The sequence below is a fragment of the Heloderma suspectum genome, chromosome 3 (genome assembly GCF_057233095.1).
Source record: "Heloderma suspectum isolate Gila_16-S chromosome 3, 16-S_ref, whole genome shotgun sequence".
NCBI lineage: Eukaryota > Metazoa > Chordata > Lepidosauria > Squamata > Helodermatidae > Heloderma > Heloderma suspectum.
The window spans coordinates 22,236,267-22,255,155 of NC_139460.1; the positions used below are offsets into that span (position 1 = coordinate 22,236,267).

Consider the following 18,889-nt stretch of genomic DNA (forward strand, 5'->3'; position numbering starts at 1 on the left):
GTGAGTTACTGTGTTGTCTGAACCCAGGACATATTCCTCAAGGTGGCTTGTTAACTGTGCAGGGTGGTTTGTTAACCACCCTGAACAACCCATCAACAAACCATGGGTTCTCAATGTGGCTCGTTCAAGAAAAATAAGCCACGCTGCATGGTTAACAAGCCATCCTGGCTGCATTCAGACAACACGGTAACCCACGGTTCATCAACAACCCACACTCAACCACTGAGTGTGGGTTAGTGTGTTGTGCAAACCCAGTCTCTCTCCCACCTAGACATGCACAGTCACACACACTCAGACCATACTGCCATGTCTGGCCAGAAACGTAAGGAGATTAAAAAAAGTGAACTAAAAAATGCTAAGTAACACCAATCAGTCATCCCCTACAGGAAGTCCTTTGCTATGGGGCAAGAACGGTTAAGCCACCGACCAATTTTGTCTGTAGAGTGTGAATTTGCAAGATAAATTGGCTTTTGGAAAATAATTCACGATTTAGCAGTGAAGAACCCCAGAAAAATATAGCTTTAGGGTGAATTGGTGTATTTATACCATGTTTGCAGCCATGTTGGTCCATTAGAATAAATAAGTTGCAAAATAGTTAGCAAGCTTTCATAGAATCATAGGGTTGGAAGGGGCCTACAAGACCATCGAGTCCAACCCCCTGCTCATTGCAGGAATCCTGGTCAGAGCATCCCTGACAGATGGCTGTCCAGCCTCGTCTTGAATGCCTCCAGTGTGGGAGAGCCCACTACCTCCCTAGGGAATTGGTTCTTTGTAGGACTCTTCTTCAGGCTGGCTGTTACGTTAAATAAAAAAAGTAAAGGGGGGTGGTGAGGACATGGTAGAAAAGCCCCTACGTGTAATTTCAGAAATGTAGAAAATGTAATTTCAGAATTACAATAGAAACTTTTCTTTCATGACTCATGACGTAGTATCCATGGGATGGGATCATGGTTTATGTACATGAGAGGGAACCTGTGCGACATGTTTGTACTGGGGCAAAAATGATGCTTGGGCCGTGGTCAAATGGCTCCAGAAAGCTCATATCAAAGCAATTTAATCATTTCATATGTATTTATTTAGTTATTATTTACCAGGTGGATTAGAAATGTATTAAACAAATAAACAAATAAATAAATAAGGATAATGTGAAGGAACATCACAGGATGGTATTAAGGAAGCTGTCTCTAAAGAAATGCACATCAACATCATTTTAGTATGAAAAAGGTCTCAGACCTTTGCATAAGAGAGACAGGGGTTCAGCACAGGCGATATCAGTGTCCCCCCTGCCCCCAGACATGGTCCGGTCTGCTCTGTTGATCAGCTCATAAATTTGGTAGCAGGATATAAACCACCTGTTGCTGTTTTTTTAGTATCTCCTGATCATTCACTCGTGTTCTGCAATGTGAAATTCTACAATGAGGTGTAGATGCAAAGGATCAAGGCTCAGACAGAAGGAAAGCTGCGTTTTGGTCCAGCCACAGAAGTCTATGCACAGTTATTTTGTTATAAATTGTTTAATTTATATATTATTGTAAGTTGCCTTGTGAGAACATGTTTTCTAAAGGTGAGATATAAATTTATTATATAAATTAAATAAAACAAGGACAAGAATAGTTGTTGTTGTAGTTGTTATTATTATTACTGTTATTTTTAAAAAGCCAAGTACGAGAGTTCTAATGAGAGTCTTCATCTGATATGGTCTGATGTTGAGACCCATGTTTTAAGAAATGCACTGGGCAGAACTGCACAGTCATTATGACAGTTATGGGGCTGCCACTAGAAACATGGCCTGACGTTTCACTCTGTTCCTCACCACCGCTCCACATCACATGGGTCCCATCAGCCAGGACAGCTAGACTGGTGAGGACGAGGGAGAGGGCCTTCTCTGTGGTGGCCCCCACTCTGTGGAACTCCCTCCCTAGGGAACTCCGCCATGCCCCCTCTCTAATGAGCTTCCGCCACGCATTAAAAATGTGGTTGCTCAGGCAGGCATTTGGGGTGGGTTAGGGTATTTTTGATGATGTTTTTAATGTAGGATTTTATTGTTTTAACTCTTTTATTGTTATACATCGCCCAGAGTGGCTGGGTGACCAGCCAGATGGGCGATTAATAAAATAAATAAATAAATAAACAAACAAACAAACAAACAAACGGGGTCGGGGGAGGCCTACCTGTTGTGATAATGTCAGGATAAGTTTTACCACACGTTGCAGAGGGGGTGAACTTGACATGGAGCTGCCCAGGGTAAAATTCTGAGACTTGCTCTAGCCTAGTTTACACCATAAATAAACTTCTCTCACCGCTCAAGTCACTAGAGAAGTGAATAGAATTGTAAGTAACCGCATCCAAGCGCTTCTTGCTTCCACTCTACATAAAACAATACTCTGAACAATGCTTCCTTTTCCCTAAGAGGCCTGGGATGGTTGCAAGCACTGTTGTGGAGAAGCCACATGCAAGGGACTCGCCTTATTCTTTGCCTTGAATGCTTCGCTTTACTTATTCTGAAAATGCAGGGCCACGTTCATAGAACAGTAGGGTTGGAAGGGGCCTATAAGACCATCGAGTCCAACCCCCATGTTATTCTTCAGGCTCACTGCATGCCAGTTTTGAAGCCTGAGTTCTCTAATTAGGAGATGGAGATAGACCTGACTGCAGTTCCTGTTCTGTTTTGCTTTGAGCAGAGGTCTTCCCCCCGCAACCCCTGCTCTAGACACAGCACACTGGAGATGAATAAAGTAATTCATTAGCTTTGCATCCTTTTGATCGCAGCATTGCAAACGCTAGGACGCTGCCCTGCCACCAGGATCTATGGATCCTGACAGCAAACATTTCAGCCTCCTTAATTCCTCCCTTCCCGTTTCATACATGACTTTAATGAACTATTAATGTGCAAATCCAATGGTTAATGGGTCACTAATAGCTTCTGACTTGCTTTGAATTCCTTTGTGGGAGAAAACCCCTTCTATGGGAATTGGTAATAAGGGAGTGACAAAGGGAGCGTTCACAGGTGACATTAAGAATATCTTTTTGTCTCCAAGACAGTGGTGGCTTTTTTGTAAACTTGTGAATATGGTTAATGTGGCATGCAACTTAGAAAAACAGCCAGTTTACCAGCCGAATAACGGTATATAGAAGCATGACTATTTAATTCAAATGACTGAGTGTATACATGTTTTTCTGTTCCTAGGATCAGGCAGTCTGAAAAGAGAGACATTATCAGTTGCTGTTCACAGTATTTGCTACCAACAACACAGTACACTACCACAACCAATTATTCCTTTGAGGTGCAGTCATCACTCTACTGCTTTCAGCAGCCACACATGCACCCTAAATAAAAATGGAAAGCAATGCAAAATCTACACTATAAATAAATTGTTCTGACATGAGTAAGTGTCGCACTGTCTCCCGCAGACGCACCAAATTATAATTCTCGTAATTTTTTGTTTTGATGATTGTCTGTGCACTCCTTGCTTCCCATTAGAAACATCAGATTACCCAGAGGTGTTATGGCCCACATTCCCATAGGAGAAGGCCAGCCGATGGAATCAAGAAAGACGGGACAGGCAGAGAGGTCAAGGTGGACCACCAGGCAAGTTTCTAGAGGTGCTTGGAAATGAGATTTCTGGGATCTGTTATTGTAAGATAATATTTATTTTTATTTATTTTCTATTTATTTAAAACATTTGTATCCTGCCCTATATCTTTAAGATCTCAGGGCGGCGTACAGATAAAATTAATTTAAACAGTATAAAACACTAAATAATTTAAACAGCTAAAAACATATTAAACTATTAAACAAGCTAATACCAGTTAAAATCTAAAACAATAAAACAGTTAAAACAGTGTTTGACTTTAGCGAATGCATTTAGCCCTCAAAGGTTTTGGTAAAAAGCCATGTTTTAACTTGGCGCCGAAATGAAACCAATGTACACACCAACTGGGGTTCCAAGGGGAGGGCATTCCACAACCAGGGTGCCACAGCAGAGAATGCCCTCTCTGTCGCACCATAGTGTACGTCTTGCACTGGTGGGTTGCAGAGGAGGGCCCCTCCAACAAATCTCATTCCTCAGGCATGCATTCTCTATAGGGAGAGGCGCTCCCTCAAATATCAAGGTCCCAAACATACATATATTTGTTGTTGTTCAGTCGTTCAGTCGTATCCGACTCTTCGTGACCCCATGGACCATAGCACGCCAGGCCTTCCTGTCCTGCGCTCTCTCCCAGAGCGTGCTCAAGTCCATATTCATTGCATCAGTGATGCTATCTAGCCATCTCATCCTCTGCCGTCCCCTTCTCCTTTTGCCCTCAGTCTTTCCCAGCATCAGGGTCTTTTCCAGAGAGTTTTCTCTTTGCATTAGGTGGCCAAAATATTTGAGCTTCAGCTTCAGTCTCTGTCCTTCCAATGAGCACTCAGGGTTGACTTCTTAAGGATTGACTGATTTGACCTCCTTGCAGTCCAGGGGACTCGTAAGAGTCTTCTCCAGCACCACAGTTCGAAAGCATCAATTCTTCGGCGCTCAGCCTTCCTTATAGTCCAGCTCTCACAGCCATACATTACTACTGGGAAAACCATAGCTTTGATTAGACGGACCTTTGTCGGCAAGGTGATGTCTCTGCTTCTTACTATGCTGTCTAGGTTTGCCATAGCTTTCCTCACAAGGAACAAGCGTCTTTTAATTTCATGGCTACAGTCACCATCTGCGGTGATCTTGGAGCCCAAGAAAATAAAATCTGTCACTGCTTCCATTTCTTCCCCTTCTATATGCCAGGAAGTGATGGGGCCAGATGCCATGATCTTCGTTTTTTTAATGTTGAGTTTCAAACCAGCTTTTGCCCTCTCCTCTTTCACCCTCAACAAGAGGCTCTTTAGATCCTCTTCGCTTTCTGCCATTAGGGTGGTATCGTCTGCGTATCTGAGGTTGTTGATAATTCTCCCGGCAACCTTAATTCCGACCTGTGATTCATCCAGCCCGGCGTTTCTCATGATGTACTCTGCATATAAGTTAAATAAGCAGGACGACAATATGCAGCCTTGTCGTACTCCTTTCCCAATTTTGAACCAATCGGTTGTTCCTTGTGTGGTTCTTACTGTTGCTTCTTGACCCTCGTACAGGTTTCTCAGGAGACAGGTAAGGTGGTCTGGTACTCCCATCTCTTGAAGAATTTGCCACAGTTTGTTGTGATCCACACAATCAAAGGCTTTAGCGTAGTCAATGAAGCAGAAATAGACGTTTTTCTGGAATTCTCCCGCTTTCTCCATGATCCAGCGAATGTTGCCGATTTGATCTCCAGTTCCTCTGCCTCTTCGAAACCCAGCTTGTACTTCCAGTAGTTCTTGGTTCGCATTCTGCTGAAGCCTAGCTTGTAAGATTCTGAGCATCACCTTGCTGGCATGTGAAATGAGCGCAATTGTACAGTAGTTTGAACACTCTTTGGCATTGCCCTTCTTTGGAATTGGAATGTAAACTGACCTTTTCCAGTCTTGTGGCCACTGCTGAGTGGTCCAAATTTGTTGGCATATTGAGTGCAGCACTTTAAAAGCATAATCTTTTAGGATTTTAAATAGCTCAGCTGGAATACTGTCATCTCCGCTAGCTTTGTTGTTAGTAATGCTTCCTAAGGCCCACTTGACTTCACTCTCGAGGATGTCCAGCTCAAGTTCAGGGACCGCACTATCATGGCTATCAGGGACATTCAGATCTTTCCTGTATAGTTCTTCTTTCCACCTCTTCTTAATCTCATCTGCATCTGTTAGGTCCCTGCCTTCTTTGTCCTTTATCATGCCCGTCTTTGCACAAAACGTTCCCTTGAGATCTCCGATTTTCTTGAAGAGATCTCTAGTCTTTCCCATTCTGTTGTTTTCCTCGATTTCCTTGCACTGTTCATTTAAGAAGGCCTTCTTGTCTCTCCTTGCTATTCTCTGGAACTCTGCATTCATTTGGAGATATCTTCCCCTTTCTCCCTTGCTTTTCGCTTCCTTTGTTTCCTCAGCTACTTGTAAAGCCTCATCAAACAGCCACTTGGCTTTCTTGCATTTCTTTTTCTTTGGGATGGATTGAGTTGCTGCCTCTTGAACAATGTTATGGACCTCCATCCATAGTTCCTCAGGCACTCTGTCTATCAGGTCTAATCCCTGAAATCTATTCCTCACCTCCACTGTATGTTCATAAGGGATATGATTTATGTCATACCTGAATGGTTTAGTAATTTTCCCTACGTTCTTCAATTTAAGCCGAAATTTTGCAAGAAGCAGCTCATGATCTGAGCCACAGTCAGCTCCAGGTCTTGTTTTTACTGACTGTATAGAGCTTCTCCATCTTTGGCTGCAAAGGACATAATCAATCTGATTTCGATATTGGCCATCTGGTGATGTCCATGTGTACAGTTGCCTCTTGTGCTGTTGGAAAAGAGTGTTTGCTATGATCAGCGTGTTCTCTTGGCAAAACTCGATTAGCCTTTGTCCTGCTTCATTTTGTACACCAAGGCCATGCTTGCCTGTTATCCCAGTTATTGCTTGACTTCCTACTTAGGATTCTAATCCCCTATGATGAAGAGGACATCTTTTTTTGGTGTTACTTCTCGAAGGTGTTGTAGGTCTTCATAGAACTGTTCAACCTCAGCTTCTTCTGCATCAGTGGTTGGGGCATAGACTTGAATTACTGTGATGTTGAATGGTTTGCCTTGGATTCGTACTGAGATCATTCTATTGTTTTTAAGATTGTACCCCAGTACTGCTTTTCCCACCCTTTTGTTGACTATGAGTGCTACTCCATTTCTTCTAAGGGATTCTTGCCCACAATAGTAGATATGATGGTCACCTGAATTAAATTCGCCCATGCTTGTCCATTTGAGTTCGCTGATTCCCAACATGTCGATGTTCAATCTTGCCATCTCATGTTTGACCACGTCCAACTTACCTTGATTCATTGATCTGACATTCCAGGTTCCTAAACAATACTGTTCTTTACAGCATCGGATTTTCTTTTCACCACCAGACACATCCACAGCTGAGTGTCCTTTCGGCTTTGGCCCAGCCGCTTCACTCTTTCTGGCGCTACTTGGAAATTCCCTCTGCTCTTCCCCAGTAGTATACTGGACACCTTCCGACCTGAGGGGCTCATCTTCCGGCGTCATATCTTTTAGCCTTGTGATACATTCCATGGGGTTTTCTCGGCAAGAATACTGGAGTGGGTTGCCATTTCCTTCTCCAGTGGACCACATTTTGTCAGAACTCTCTGCCATGACCTGTCCGTCTTGGGTGGCCCTGCACGGCATAGCTTATGGCTTCACTGAGTTACGCAAGCCCCTTCGCCGCAACAAGGCAGTGATCCATGAAGGGGATACATATATTATCTGTGGCCTATTCACACAAAATGGGTAACGTTCATGGTGCATGGCTGTGAGCATGAATTTAGCTGCTACCTCATGGAAGACAGTCATGGTCTGAGCAGATGCTAGTATTTAAATACATGCTAGGATCTACTGCTAGGCTTTACCTATAACTGCGTCACTAGAGTGTCTTGCTTGGGACTGAATCCCACACATTTGCTAGGATGTACTCACTTCCCAGCAATATGTGTGGTTGCCCTTTGAAGGTTCAGGCTAACGCACACAGTTCCCTATCTCAAAATGTGTTCCTCTGTGCTGGGGAAATACAGCTAGGAAGAGAGCATTTAAAATAGGCTGGTTACCCCCAATAGCCTTCCTGAAGTTTGTATTGGAACAAGGAAAACATACAGCCCTATTCAGCATTCTGAAATTGCATCCATCCCCTCCACCCACCATTTTCCTGCATTGAAAAGGAAGGTCTAAAGTTGAATCTTAAACAGGGTTACAGCCCTTCCCATGGTTCCCAACTGTGGCGACAACTAACTGTGTTTAGTTGAATGTAGCAGTGTAGTGGTGGTGGGTTGTGCTGGGGCTTTGCTCTGGCACTTTTTTTGAAGCCAGCCCCCAGCCGGGTCGCAGTCTGCTAGGGAAGGAGGAGGGAGTAGAGGGAGTGCGGGCAGCTGCCTCTCGGCTGCCTCTCATCTACTACGCAGAGCCGGGCAGACAAAGGAAGCAAGCGAGAGAGGGAGCTTGAGGGAGCTCTGCAGTCTCCTCTCCCCCCCTGCCCCAGCTCTTGGCTTCTCCACCCATCCCTGCTCCGTGCCTGAGCGCCTGCTGCTGCCCTCGTCTCCTGCAATACTGGCCACCCATTCAGGGCTGCTGCTGCTGGCCACGGCAGCAGCGGGGGGTGGGCGCTGCCACCATTATTTACTTATGGGGCAGAGCAGGAGGCTGGTTTGTGCCAGTTTTTAGGATTTATCACACAATCCTATGCATGTTTCCTCAGAAGTCAGGCCCACTATGTACAAGTGCCAATTGGGCTTTCTCCCAGGTAAGTGTGCATAGGACTGCAGCCTTAGCTGCCTTCCCAAGATCTCTGTAAATTTAATTCGAAATAATCACCCATTGGATTGCAGTGTTAATTCTTGAACATTAGTTTCTACAGTAAGCAGAATTGCCAAATGCAACCTGCTCTGTCAGCTACATGTTTTGGTACAAAGCTGGCATGTAACTGGGCAAAGAAACCCTGGTGGAGGGGAGGGAAACAGAAAAAAATCAGTTGGGGGCAGAGGAGAAAGAAGGTGTGTGTGTGTATGTGTGTGTGTATGTGTGGTTCAATCCAGCTGGGTGTGTGGTCGTTTCTGTTGTGGGATGGGAGAGATATAATGAAGGAGCTTAGGAAAGGCTACTGGGTAAGTTGGGGCTGGAGAAGGGGATGGCAGAGGATGAGATGGCTAGATAGCATCTCCGATGCAATGAATATGAACTTGAGCACACTCCGGGAGAGAGCGCAGGACAGGAAGGCCTGGTGTGCTATGGTCCATGGGGTCACGAAGAGTCGGACATGACTGAACAACTGAACAACAACAACAACAGTGTTTGAGCACTAAGGGAGCATGCAAGGGGGCTGTTTACATGAGAAGGGATCTGTCCATGAGGGCTGAGTTGAGAGGGTGAAGCTTCCGTAGAGTATCATATTTTGAAAACCTAAAATGTTTGTGAGTGAGTGAAAAAGATGAACACCCCTGCATTTTTTCTCAGACAGCCCATTGAAATTCCATTGCCTTACTCTCAGCTGCACCGTTTTTGGGTCCCAGTGAAGGCAGTCTATCTTACAAGGCTGTGCAATCTTAGAAGGGGGCGTGGCTGTGAGGGGGCGTGGCTGTGACTGTCACGAAGGGCCCTGAGCTTCTGGGTTTGCCACTGCGCCAGTGGTTGAATGTATTTACAATCCCCTCTGAGACCTTCATGTTCAGTGTGGGAAGGTTGTGGGTGGAGGGGGTGAGGCAGGCGCATGCAGACCCACCTCTCCACGCATATAATTTCAAAACACCTGAAAAGGGCTTACATTACATAACAAAATGTAGATGTTCTTATAATGTGTGGTTCAGAGGTGAAGCAAATGGGTGGGTTTGTCCTCAGATGAAACCCCTAGGAATTCCAAGGGGAGGTAAAAGCATTTTGGTGAGATTCGTAAAACTGTGTGTGTGCGTGCCTGTGTGCATGTGTTTGTGTGTGTGTGAGAGATACACACATGCACACAGGGAGAGAAAGTGTGCGTGAGAGAGTGTGGTATCTCTCAATGATACCAAATCTCACCTGAAGTGAAATTATTTGGAAGAGGGAGTACCTTCTATGTAAACTGAACATAGTGGGACTTCCTTATGAGTAAATATGCTTAGGATTATGTTGAAAGCTACAATACCTTCAAATGATGTGATGGTGGTGGGTTGCTTTGTTTTTAGTTTTCTGTAGATTACAAACAGATAATTTTTGCCAACAGATACCATCTTTGTTTGTAGATATATATTGCTTTTGTAAGCCGCCTAGAGAGCTCCGGCTGTGGGGAGGTATAGAAATGTAAATAATAACGATGATGACGATGACGATGTCAGAATATTTAGGGAAGTTTTAATCAGAGATTTGATGAGATGAGTAAAATTTTGCAGGGAGGTATTGCCCAGGCCCTAACGTGAATCAGCGTGCACAAAAACACCTGCAATTTCTGCAAAGTGAGCACAATGTGTCCTATACTCCATTGCGAACAGAAAAAAATGAGAAAGGAGAAACTGTTTGCAGAGTCTCTCCAATGGAAAAACAATGTCGATGACAGCTAGAACATGAACAAAAGCCCACCCGTACATTAACAAAAATTACTTTGCTCATTCCCCCATTTTTCCAAGAAACCAAGCATTTCTCCTTCTGTTTTATGTTTAGTCCCTAATGGCAGAAGGCATAATGTTAGCAATCTCCCCTCCTCCCAGACTGACACCAAGCGTCTATGACAAACAGAGAAATAAGCCACTTGTACCTCCATTTAGCAAAATGGTAGCTGACAAAGCCATGACTCAAAGTACTTTGGGGGAAGCTTTAGAGCCCAGAAAATTATGGAGAATTATCAGCTCTGACTAAAAACAATGTTTATATTTATGAAGCCTACAAATGCAATGCCCCCTTTGATAGCCAAAGCTACAACCAAATTTTGTGACCTTATGTTGCCCTTTAAATAAAGATGGCCTCAATTAAGTCTCTCTAGCAATGCTTATTAAGAAAATGCACTGCTTCGTAATCATTACTGGCAGATAAATAATCTTCTACAATAATGCTCTAGATGCCTGCAAACAATCTTGTCTGTCAACCTCCTTCTCCTGGACAGAGAGATACTGGCAAGTTCAGCTGTAATGACAAATCATTGCTATGCATGTCTGCTTCTGTATTTATCGTTATGTCCGCAAGCAACAAAGAGCAACAGACTCAGGCTCTCTCTTGCCACCCTTCCTCCTTCCTTAACATGCAAGAGGAGGAGATTTAAAATGTCTTCTCATCGTTTGTAATAAGTCACTATTTCTTGCTTTGTCTGAATACAGGAAACTGTGGTTTGTACAAACCATAGTTAACAAATCAGGATATCTAACCAGGATCAAACCTGGTTTGATATCCTGTCTGTTAAAAACCATGAATGGAAGCTATAAATCACCTCTCTTTGTGTGAGAACAAGGGCCGATCTACATTGCACCCGCCATCGCAATGAATTTGGTGTCCCGTCGGGTTAAACGTTCTCGCATTAAAACGTGATTAGTCACACTCACCCATTTCCCCTGTTGCAGTGCTTCATCGAATGCACAAGCTTGGTTCACACTCAAGTGCTGTGCTGTTTTCCTGCACGCACTTGTCTGATCTCGGATGCTAAGCGGAGCCGGCCCCGGTCAGTAGTTGGATGGGCGACCGCCTGGGAATCAGGCTTCATGCATTGAGCAGGGGGTTGTTGTATCCCTTCAAATGAGACTAAGTGTTACCCTTCACAACTTCGAAGCTTCGGAGATCATGCCTCAATTAGAAAAAAACACATCACAGAGAAGCCCCGATTCTGCGAGGATAACGCCTTAGTTTTTAAAAAAAACATCCGGAGCGGGGGATAGGAGGGGGTAACACTTAGTCTCATTTGAAGGGATACAACAACCCCCTGCTCAGTGCAGGAAGCCTGATTCCCAGGCGGTCTCCCATCCAAGCACTGACCAGGACCGACCCTGCTTAGCTTCCGAGATCAGACAAGCACGTGCACATCCGGCCCCTTGCTTGTTGCTGAGGAAACGGGGGCTGCTGAGGAAGCTATGCGATTGGTAGCCAGAAGAAGACATGGGGCCATTGAGAGCTGTGATTGGACAGGAGGGAAATACAAATACCGCTGCATATGGACAGCCGGGGGAGGGGACTACGACTGGATATGGTAGCAAAGGCAGAAAATCAGAGCACATTAAGGGAAAATATCGGGTATTAGGGTATTGAAAGCGGGAGCACGGAAGTGGGAAATTCCGGTTCCAATTCGAGGTGGCTACTGCGTAGTGTGAAAGGCGGGTGGTGAAACCTCATTGCCTATGAGGTCGGGGGGGAGGGAGAGGGGAGGAAGGTTTCTGAGAACCGAGCTCGGAACCCTGGCTCTGAGCTCAGCTCCCAGAAACCGAAAAATCCTATGGCCATCTAGATCCTGTCTAGTGGTCATAGGACTGTGTCCTTAATGTCTCTCTTGCTAATAAGTGATACTGTACACAGTTTCTTTACAGAAAGCCATTGCTAATTGAGAAATGATCACAGAATGCGTGCAGGTAGGTCCCCCTTGGTGCAAATAGCAGCCTGAGGGGGACAATTTAGATAATGAAAATGGCGGGGGGGGGGAAGGATGACCTCCCTCTTCCCTGCACCATGGTCCTGATCCATTCTTTAAATAACACAGGCAGTCCAGGGCTGGCATCAAAAGTAGGCATGCTTGGGCACCTGCCAAGGGCCCACATCCAAACAGGGGCCCATTGGCAAGAGCCCCCGGACTTGTTCCTCCTCTTCATCAGTGTAACCTGCTTGTTCACCTGCCCAGACAATGGTGGTGGTGAGAAGGAGGAGCCACAGATGCCACTGCCAACCTGTTCACTGGCTCTCTGCCTGTCAAGCAAGCTAGTGGTACCATTGATGAGAAAGAAGAGGAGCAACAGCAGCTGGTGACAATGGCAGTGAGAAGGGAGACTCCCTGAGGGAGGGGGCCCATGGAGGGTGTCGTGCCCAAGGCCCCTCAAAAAGCTGCATGGATCTCTCACTGCCCCCTTTTGTTTGGGCCTATATTGCAGGACATTAATCAGGAAAACCTACAAATGTTTGTGGTTCTGTTCCCTGCCTAGCCTCCCACTTTGGTCTCCTTACTGCTTCCTTAGTAGCCACGGGGCGGGGGGGGGGGAGAGAAGGAGAGAAGGCTGCTTTTAGCCATTTCTTGCTTCAGCGTGGTAAAAACAACAACACACCATTTCCTTGCACAGCTTCCAAAGCTATGGAAGCTTATGAAAGTCCCATTCTCTCTCCTCAGTGCTGACAGATTGCTGGAGACGCTTCATCATGGCTGAGGAAAGGTTTAGCAAATGTTGTCTGCTGAGACACTTTGTGGATACGTTTTGTGAGGGTGTTAAAAAAAAATCATGGCCAAAACATGGCAGAAAGATGGAGAGAGAAAAACACTATCGATCTAGGATCGGGGGTGGTGGTGGTGCCAGATGTCTGTTATGTGAAGGGGTGCTCTTTATTTTGGAGTGTGACAACTCACTTCCCTTACAGTGAAACTGAGCTGATTTCAGAAAGCTCAGCTTCGAAGTACTCCAGACACCACTGAGCCAGATTGTCCTTTCTTTAAAACAACAAAAAACAAACCCTTTTCCTCCGGGGACTTACGTAAACTCAGGCTGGCATCTCATGAACAGGTAATAAATAACACAGAGCTCCTTTGCTACTTGCCAATTCCTGCCAAAGGCAGAGAAAGACAGAGGGACTTTGGTCCAAGCAGTTTATATAATTAACTCATGGGGAGAGCAATCCTATGACCACTCGAGTCGACACTGTCTAGAGGGCCATAGGATTTTTCTGAGGTCGTCCGACCACGTTTTTCAGAAACTGTGCTCCCTCCCCCCTCCCCTGCCCCCTCATAGCCAGCATGGTTCTTTCCACACCACCGCTGTCTCCATGCTTGTAACTGGAGTACAGAGAGGGTGAAAAGCGGGCCATCCTGGGGGAGGGGAGGAGACCGTGGAAGCCGCTTTAGACAGCTTCGTATCGGGTCTCTGAGGCCCTTCCGTCCCCCTCCCCAAACCACGGCTAGACATGCGAAAACATGTGTCTAGCCACAAATTCAGGGCAGCTGGACCACAGAGAAAAGGATCCCTTCCATGTTCCATGTGCCCTACGTTGGATAGGCATCAGCCTTCAAGTTCAGAGGGTGGCGTCTATCTCGATATGATTACACCCTAAAGGCACAATCCTATACACGATGAGACAAAAAAACGGTCCTACAACTCCCAGCATCCCCCAGCCAGCCATGGGAATTGTAGGACTTCTTACTTTCTGAACATGCATAGGATTGCACCTCAAGGGTATTTTTCTATACCCCCCTCCCCAATTTTGATTCCCAACCTGGTATTTGCTGCGTTGCCGTGTTTATAACAACCTGGTGGTATGTTTTACTGTAACTGAGATGAAGGTCAACTCATCTTTTTTATTAAGGGCTGCTCATCGTTATTATGTGTGGGTTTTGCATAGTTGGCATTTTCTTGGATCTTGTGTGTTGTGTTTTTTGTACAGTTTATCACGTTCCCTGATCGTTACAATTTGTTTTGTTTAATTTTTATGATGGGCTTCATCTAGGGTGGTCATGTGTCCTACCTTACAGAGGACAGTCCTCTATTTGAAGGTGTCCTCTATTTGATGGGCAGCCAAAGTTTAAAGTCTGTTGAACGTCAAAGAAATACAAGGAGGGAGAGCAGCAGGGGCCTTGAAGTTGCCCATCCACAGTTAGCAGCTGGACGGCAGACTGAGCAGGCACACAGGTCACCTGGTCAGTCTTCGCAACTATGGTGGGATGCATTGAATTTCTCTTTAAATTATCATAGAACCATAGGGTTGGAAGGGGCGTACCAGACCATCGAGTTCAACCCCCTGCTCAGTGCAGGAAGCCTGATTCCCAGGCGGTCTCCCATCCAAGTACTAACCAGGGCTGACCCTGCTTAGCTTCCGAGATCAGACGAGACTGGGCGCATCCAGCCCTTTGCTCGAGTATAGTTATTCTTTTTAAATGTGCAGCTATCTGCAGAAATTTGCAAAAGCAAACGTTATGCAAATTGGTGTCCTCTTTTTTGGTGATGCACTTCCTCTTTTTTGGCAACGTGTAAATCACCACCCTAAGTGGATGGGGCTTTGGTGATAGTCAAATCTGTTAATTTATGGACTGTATTCAAGGCGCATTGTTCATGAAACATGACAAACATAAGAGGAATTCCCCTCCCCACAGCTGCTATTCACTTTTTGAAACACTGGGAGAGTTCCATGATCAGATTTCCTGCCATAACATCTAGTTTGTTATTTTATTAATTAAATTATTTATTAATTAAATTTATTAATTGCCCATCTGGCTGGTCACCCAGCCACTCTGGGCGATGTACAACATATAATAAAACAATTTAAAACAATAAAATCCTACAATAAAAACATTTTCTACAATACCCTAACCTACCCCAAATGCCTGCCTGAACAACCACGTTTTTAATGCACGGCGGAAGCTCATTAAAGAGGGGGCATGACGGAGTTCCTTAGGGAGAGAGTTCCACAGAGTGGGGGCCACCACAGAAAAGGCCCTCTCCCTCATCCCCACCAGTCTAGCTGTCCTGGCTGATGGGACAGAGAGAAGGCCATCTGAGGCTGATCTTGTTAAGCGGCCTGTCTGGTGTTGCTGGAGGCGCTCCTTAAGATAGGCTGGGCTGGAACCATATAGGGTTTTAAAGGTCAAAACCAACACCTTGAATTTGGCCCGGAAAACAACTGGTAACCAGTACAACTCCTTCAGCACTGGAGTGATGTGATCTTGCCAACGGCTGCCTTTAATCAGGCGAGCCGCCGTGTTCTGTACCAGCTGCAGCTTCCGAACCATCTTCAAGGGTAACCCCACGTACAGCGCATTACAGTAGTCTAAACGAGAGGAGACCAGGGCATGTACTACCGATGGGAGCAGGTGGTCGGGAAGGAAGGGGCGCAGCCGCCGTATCAGATGGAGTTGGTATGAGCCTCCATGAACAGCTGGGAGTCCACAATGACCCCCAGGCTGCGGACCTGGCCTTTCAAGGATAGCCGTACCCCATTCAACACCAGGTCAACATCCCCCAGCCTCCTCTTGTCTCCCACCAAAAGTACCTCGGTCTTGTCAGGGTTCAGCTTCAGCTTATTCCTCCCCATCCAGCCACTCACCATCTCCAGACATTTGGACAGGGATTCTATGGCCAACCTTGGTGAAGATTTGAACGAGAGGTAGAGCTGCGTGTCATCCGCATACTGATGACACCGCACCCCAAACCTCCTGATGATAGCCCCCAGCGGCTTCACATAGATGTTAAATAGCATCGGGGAGAGGATGGAACCCTGTGGTGCCCCACAAGTGAGTGGCCACGGGTCCGAAACCTCCTCTCTCAGTGCTACCCTCTGGTACCTGCCGGAGAGGAAGGACCAGAACCACCGCAATATGGTGTCTCCAATGCCCAACCCGTCCAGGCGGTCCAGGAGGATACCGTGGTCAACGGTATCAAATGCTGCTGAGAGGTCGAGGAGAACAAGGAAGGAGCATTCACCCCTATCCAGAGCCCTCCTCATATCACCCACCAAGGCGACCAAGGCCATTTCTGTCCCATGCTCAGGCCTGAAGCCCAAATGAAATGGGTCTAGATAATTGGTTTCTTCCAAGTGTGCCTTCAACTGCATCGCCACCACCCGCTCAATCACCTTGCCCCAAAATGGCAGATTTGAGACTGGGCGAAAGTTGTTCAGAATTTGGGGATCCAAGGAGGGCTTCTTTAAGAGCAGTCTTATCACTGCCTCCTTGAAGGCTGATGGCATCACTCCCTCCTCAAGAGAGGCATTCACCACTGCCCTGATCCCCTCACCCAGTCTCTCTCTGCAGCCCATAATGAGCCAAGATGGGCAAGGATCAAGTAAGCAGGTGGTTGGCCTTACAGATGAAAGCACCTCGTCCACTTCATCAGGAGGAAGAAGCTGGAACCGATCCCACAAAACCGGTTTGCCATAGGCCGCCTCTTGCTCACTAAGGCCGCCTCTTGCTCACTAAGTTTGGCCCTCAGAAAGAAAATTTCATTAGTAGGAACAGTTTTATCAGCAGTTAGGTTTCTGGTTTTGGGTGCTGAGTCACGTGAAAACTCAAATTCACCATCAATGCTTTATATGCTATTACAACACACATAAGAACATGAGAAGAGCCATGCTAGATAAGACCATCTAGTCCAGCATTCTGTTCACATAGTGGCCTACCAGCTGCCCATAGGAAACCCACAAGGAGGACATAAGTGCAACAGCACCCTCCTGCCCATGTTCCCCAGCAACCGGTATACACAGGCATACTGCCCTTGATATTGGAGGTAGCATAGACTAGAGCCATCAGGACTAGTAGCCATTGATAGCTTTATCCTCCATTAATTTGTCCAATCCCTTTTTATTTTAAAGCCATCCAAGTTGGTGGCCATCACTACATCCTGAGGCAGAAAATTCCATAGTTTAACTATGCGCTGTGTGAAGAAGTCCGTCCTTCTATGTCCTCTCAATCTCCCACCAATCAGCTTCATAGGATGACCCCATTGGGTTCTAGTATTATGAGAGACAGAGAAAAATGTCTCCTTAGCCACTTTCTCCACACCACGCATCATCTTGTACACTTTTATCATGTCTCCCCTTACCCTCCTTTTTTCCACAACCTCATGTGTTAGAAGCATGAAAAATGTGGTCGTGGCATGTGCAGGCTAGCCATGCGCCCTCGCTGCCTTGCCCAGTGGTCCCAGCCCCTGGTGGCCAGCATGTGAAGGGGCCCTCTACGCTTGTCAACATATATACGGAAGATCTGTATAGGAAGGATAATATCGGGGATGGAGTTGATGGTGTGGTCAGTGAGTTAGAGCCAGACATCCTGAAGAGTGAGGTTGAATGGGCCTGAAGAAGCATTGCTAATAACAAGGCAGCAGGAGATGATGGTATCCCAGCTGAACTGTTTAAAATCTTGCAAGATGATACTGTCGAGGTGATGCATGCCATATGCCAGCAAATTTGGAAAACACAACAATGGCCAACAGATTGGAAAAGATCAACTTATATCCCCATACCAAAAAAGGGAAGCACCAAAGAATGTTCAAGCTATCGAACAGTGGCACTTATTTCTCATGCCATCTTGCAAGGTAGACTCCAACAATTAATGGAACGAGAATTGCCAGATGTACAAGCTGGGTTTAGAAAAGGCAGAGGAACTAGAGACCAAATTGCCAGTATCCGCTGGATAATGAAGCCAGGGAGTTTCAGAAAAACATCTATTTCTGTTTTATTGACAATTCTAAAGCCTTTGACTGTGTGGATCATCACAAATTGTGGCAAGTTCTTGGTGGTATGGGGATACCAAGTCATCTTGTCTGCCTCCTGAGGAATCTGTATAACGACCAAGTAGCAATGGTAAGAACAGACCATGGAACAACAGACTGGTTTAAGATTGGGAAAGGAGTATGGCAGGGTTGTATACTCTCACCCTACCTATTCAATCTGTACGCAGAACACATCATGCGACATGCTGGGCTTGATGAAGCCAAGGCTGGAGTTAAAATCGCTGGAAGAAACATTAACAATCTCAGATATGCAGATGATACCACTTGGATGGCTGAAAGTGAGGAGGAGCTGAGGAACCTTATGACGAAGGTGAAAGAAGAAAGTGCAAAAGCTGGGTTGCAGTTAAACCTCAAAAAAACCAAGATTATGGCAACCAGCTTGATTGATAACTGGAAAATAGAGGGAGAAAACGTGGAGGCGGTGACAGACTTTGTATTTCTAGGTGCAAAGATTACTGCAGATGCTGACTGCAGCCAGGAAATCAGAAGATGTTTACTTCTTGGGAGGAGAGCAATGACAAATCTTGATAAAATAGTTAAGAGTAGAGACATCACACTGACAACAAAGGTCCGCATAGTTAAAGCAATGGTATTCCCTGTAGTAACCTATGGCTGCGAGAGCTGGACCATAAGGAAGGCTGAGCAAAGGAAGATAGATGCTTTTGAACTGTGGTGTTGGAGGAAAATTCTGAGAGTGCCTTGGACTGCAAGAAGATCAAACCAGTCCATATTCCAGGAAATAAAGCCAGACTGCTCACTTGAAGGAATGATATTAAAGGCAAAACTGAAGTACTTTGGCCACATAATGAGAAGACATGATACCCTGGAGAAGATGCTGATGCTAGGGAAAGTGGAAGGCAAAAGGAAGAGGGGCCGACCAAGGGCCAGAT

At 45.8% G+C, this 18,889-nt stretch overlaps 1 protein-coding gene across 2 annotated transcripts in view; it reads right to left on the reverse strand.

Moving 5' to 3' along the window:
• MAML2 (mastermind like transcriptional coactivator 2) overlaps window positions 1-18,889 on the reverse strand; it is a 237,607-nt gene that overhangs the window by 51,512 nt on the left and 167,206 nt on the right. Inside the window, exon 3 of one of the 2 annotated variants that reach the window (XM_084842644.1) lies at window positions 6,015-6,067. The exons of the other annotated variant lie outside the window; for it this stretch is intronic. Coding sequence (XP_084698770.1) covers window positions 6,015-6,067 — 53 coding nt within the window. The remainder of the gene's footprint in view (window positions 1-6,014; window positions 6,068-18,889) is intronic. 2 annotated transcript variants of the gene reach the window in all.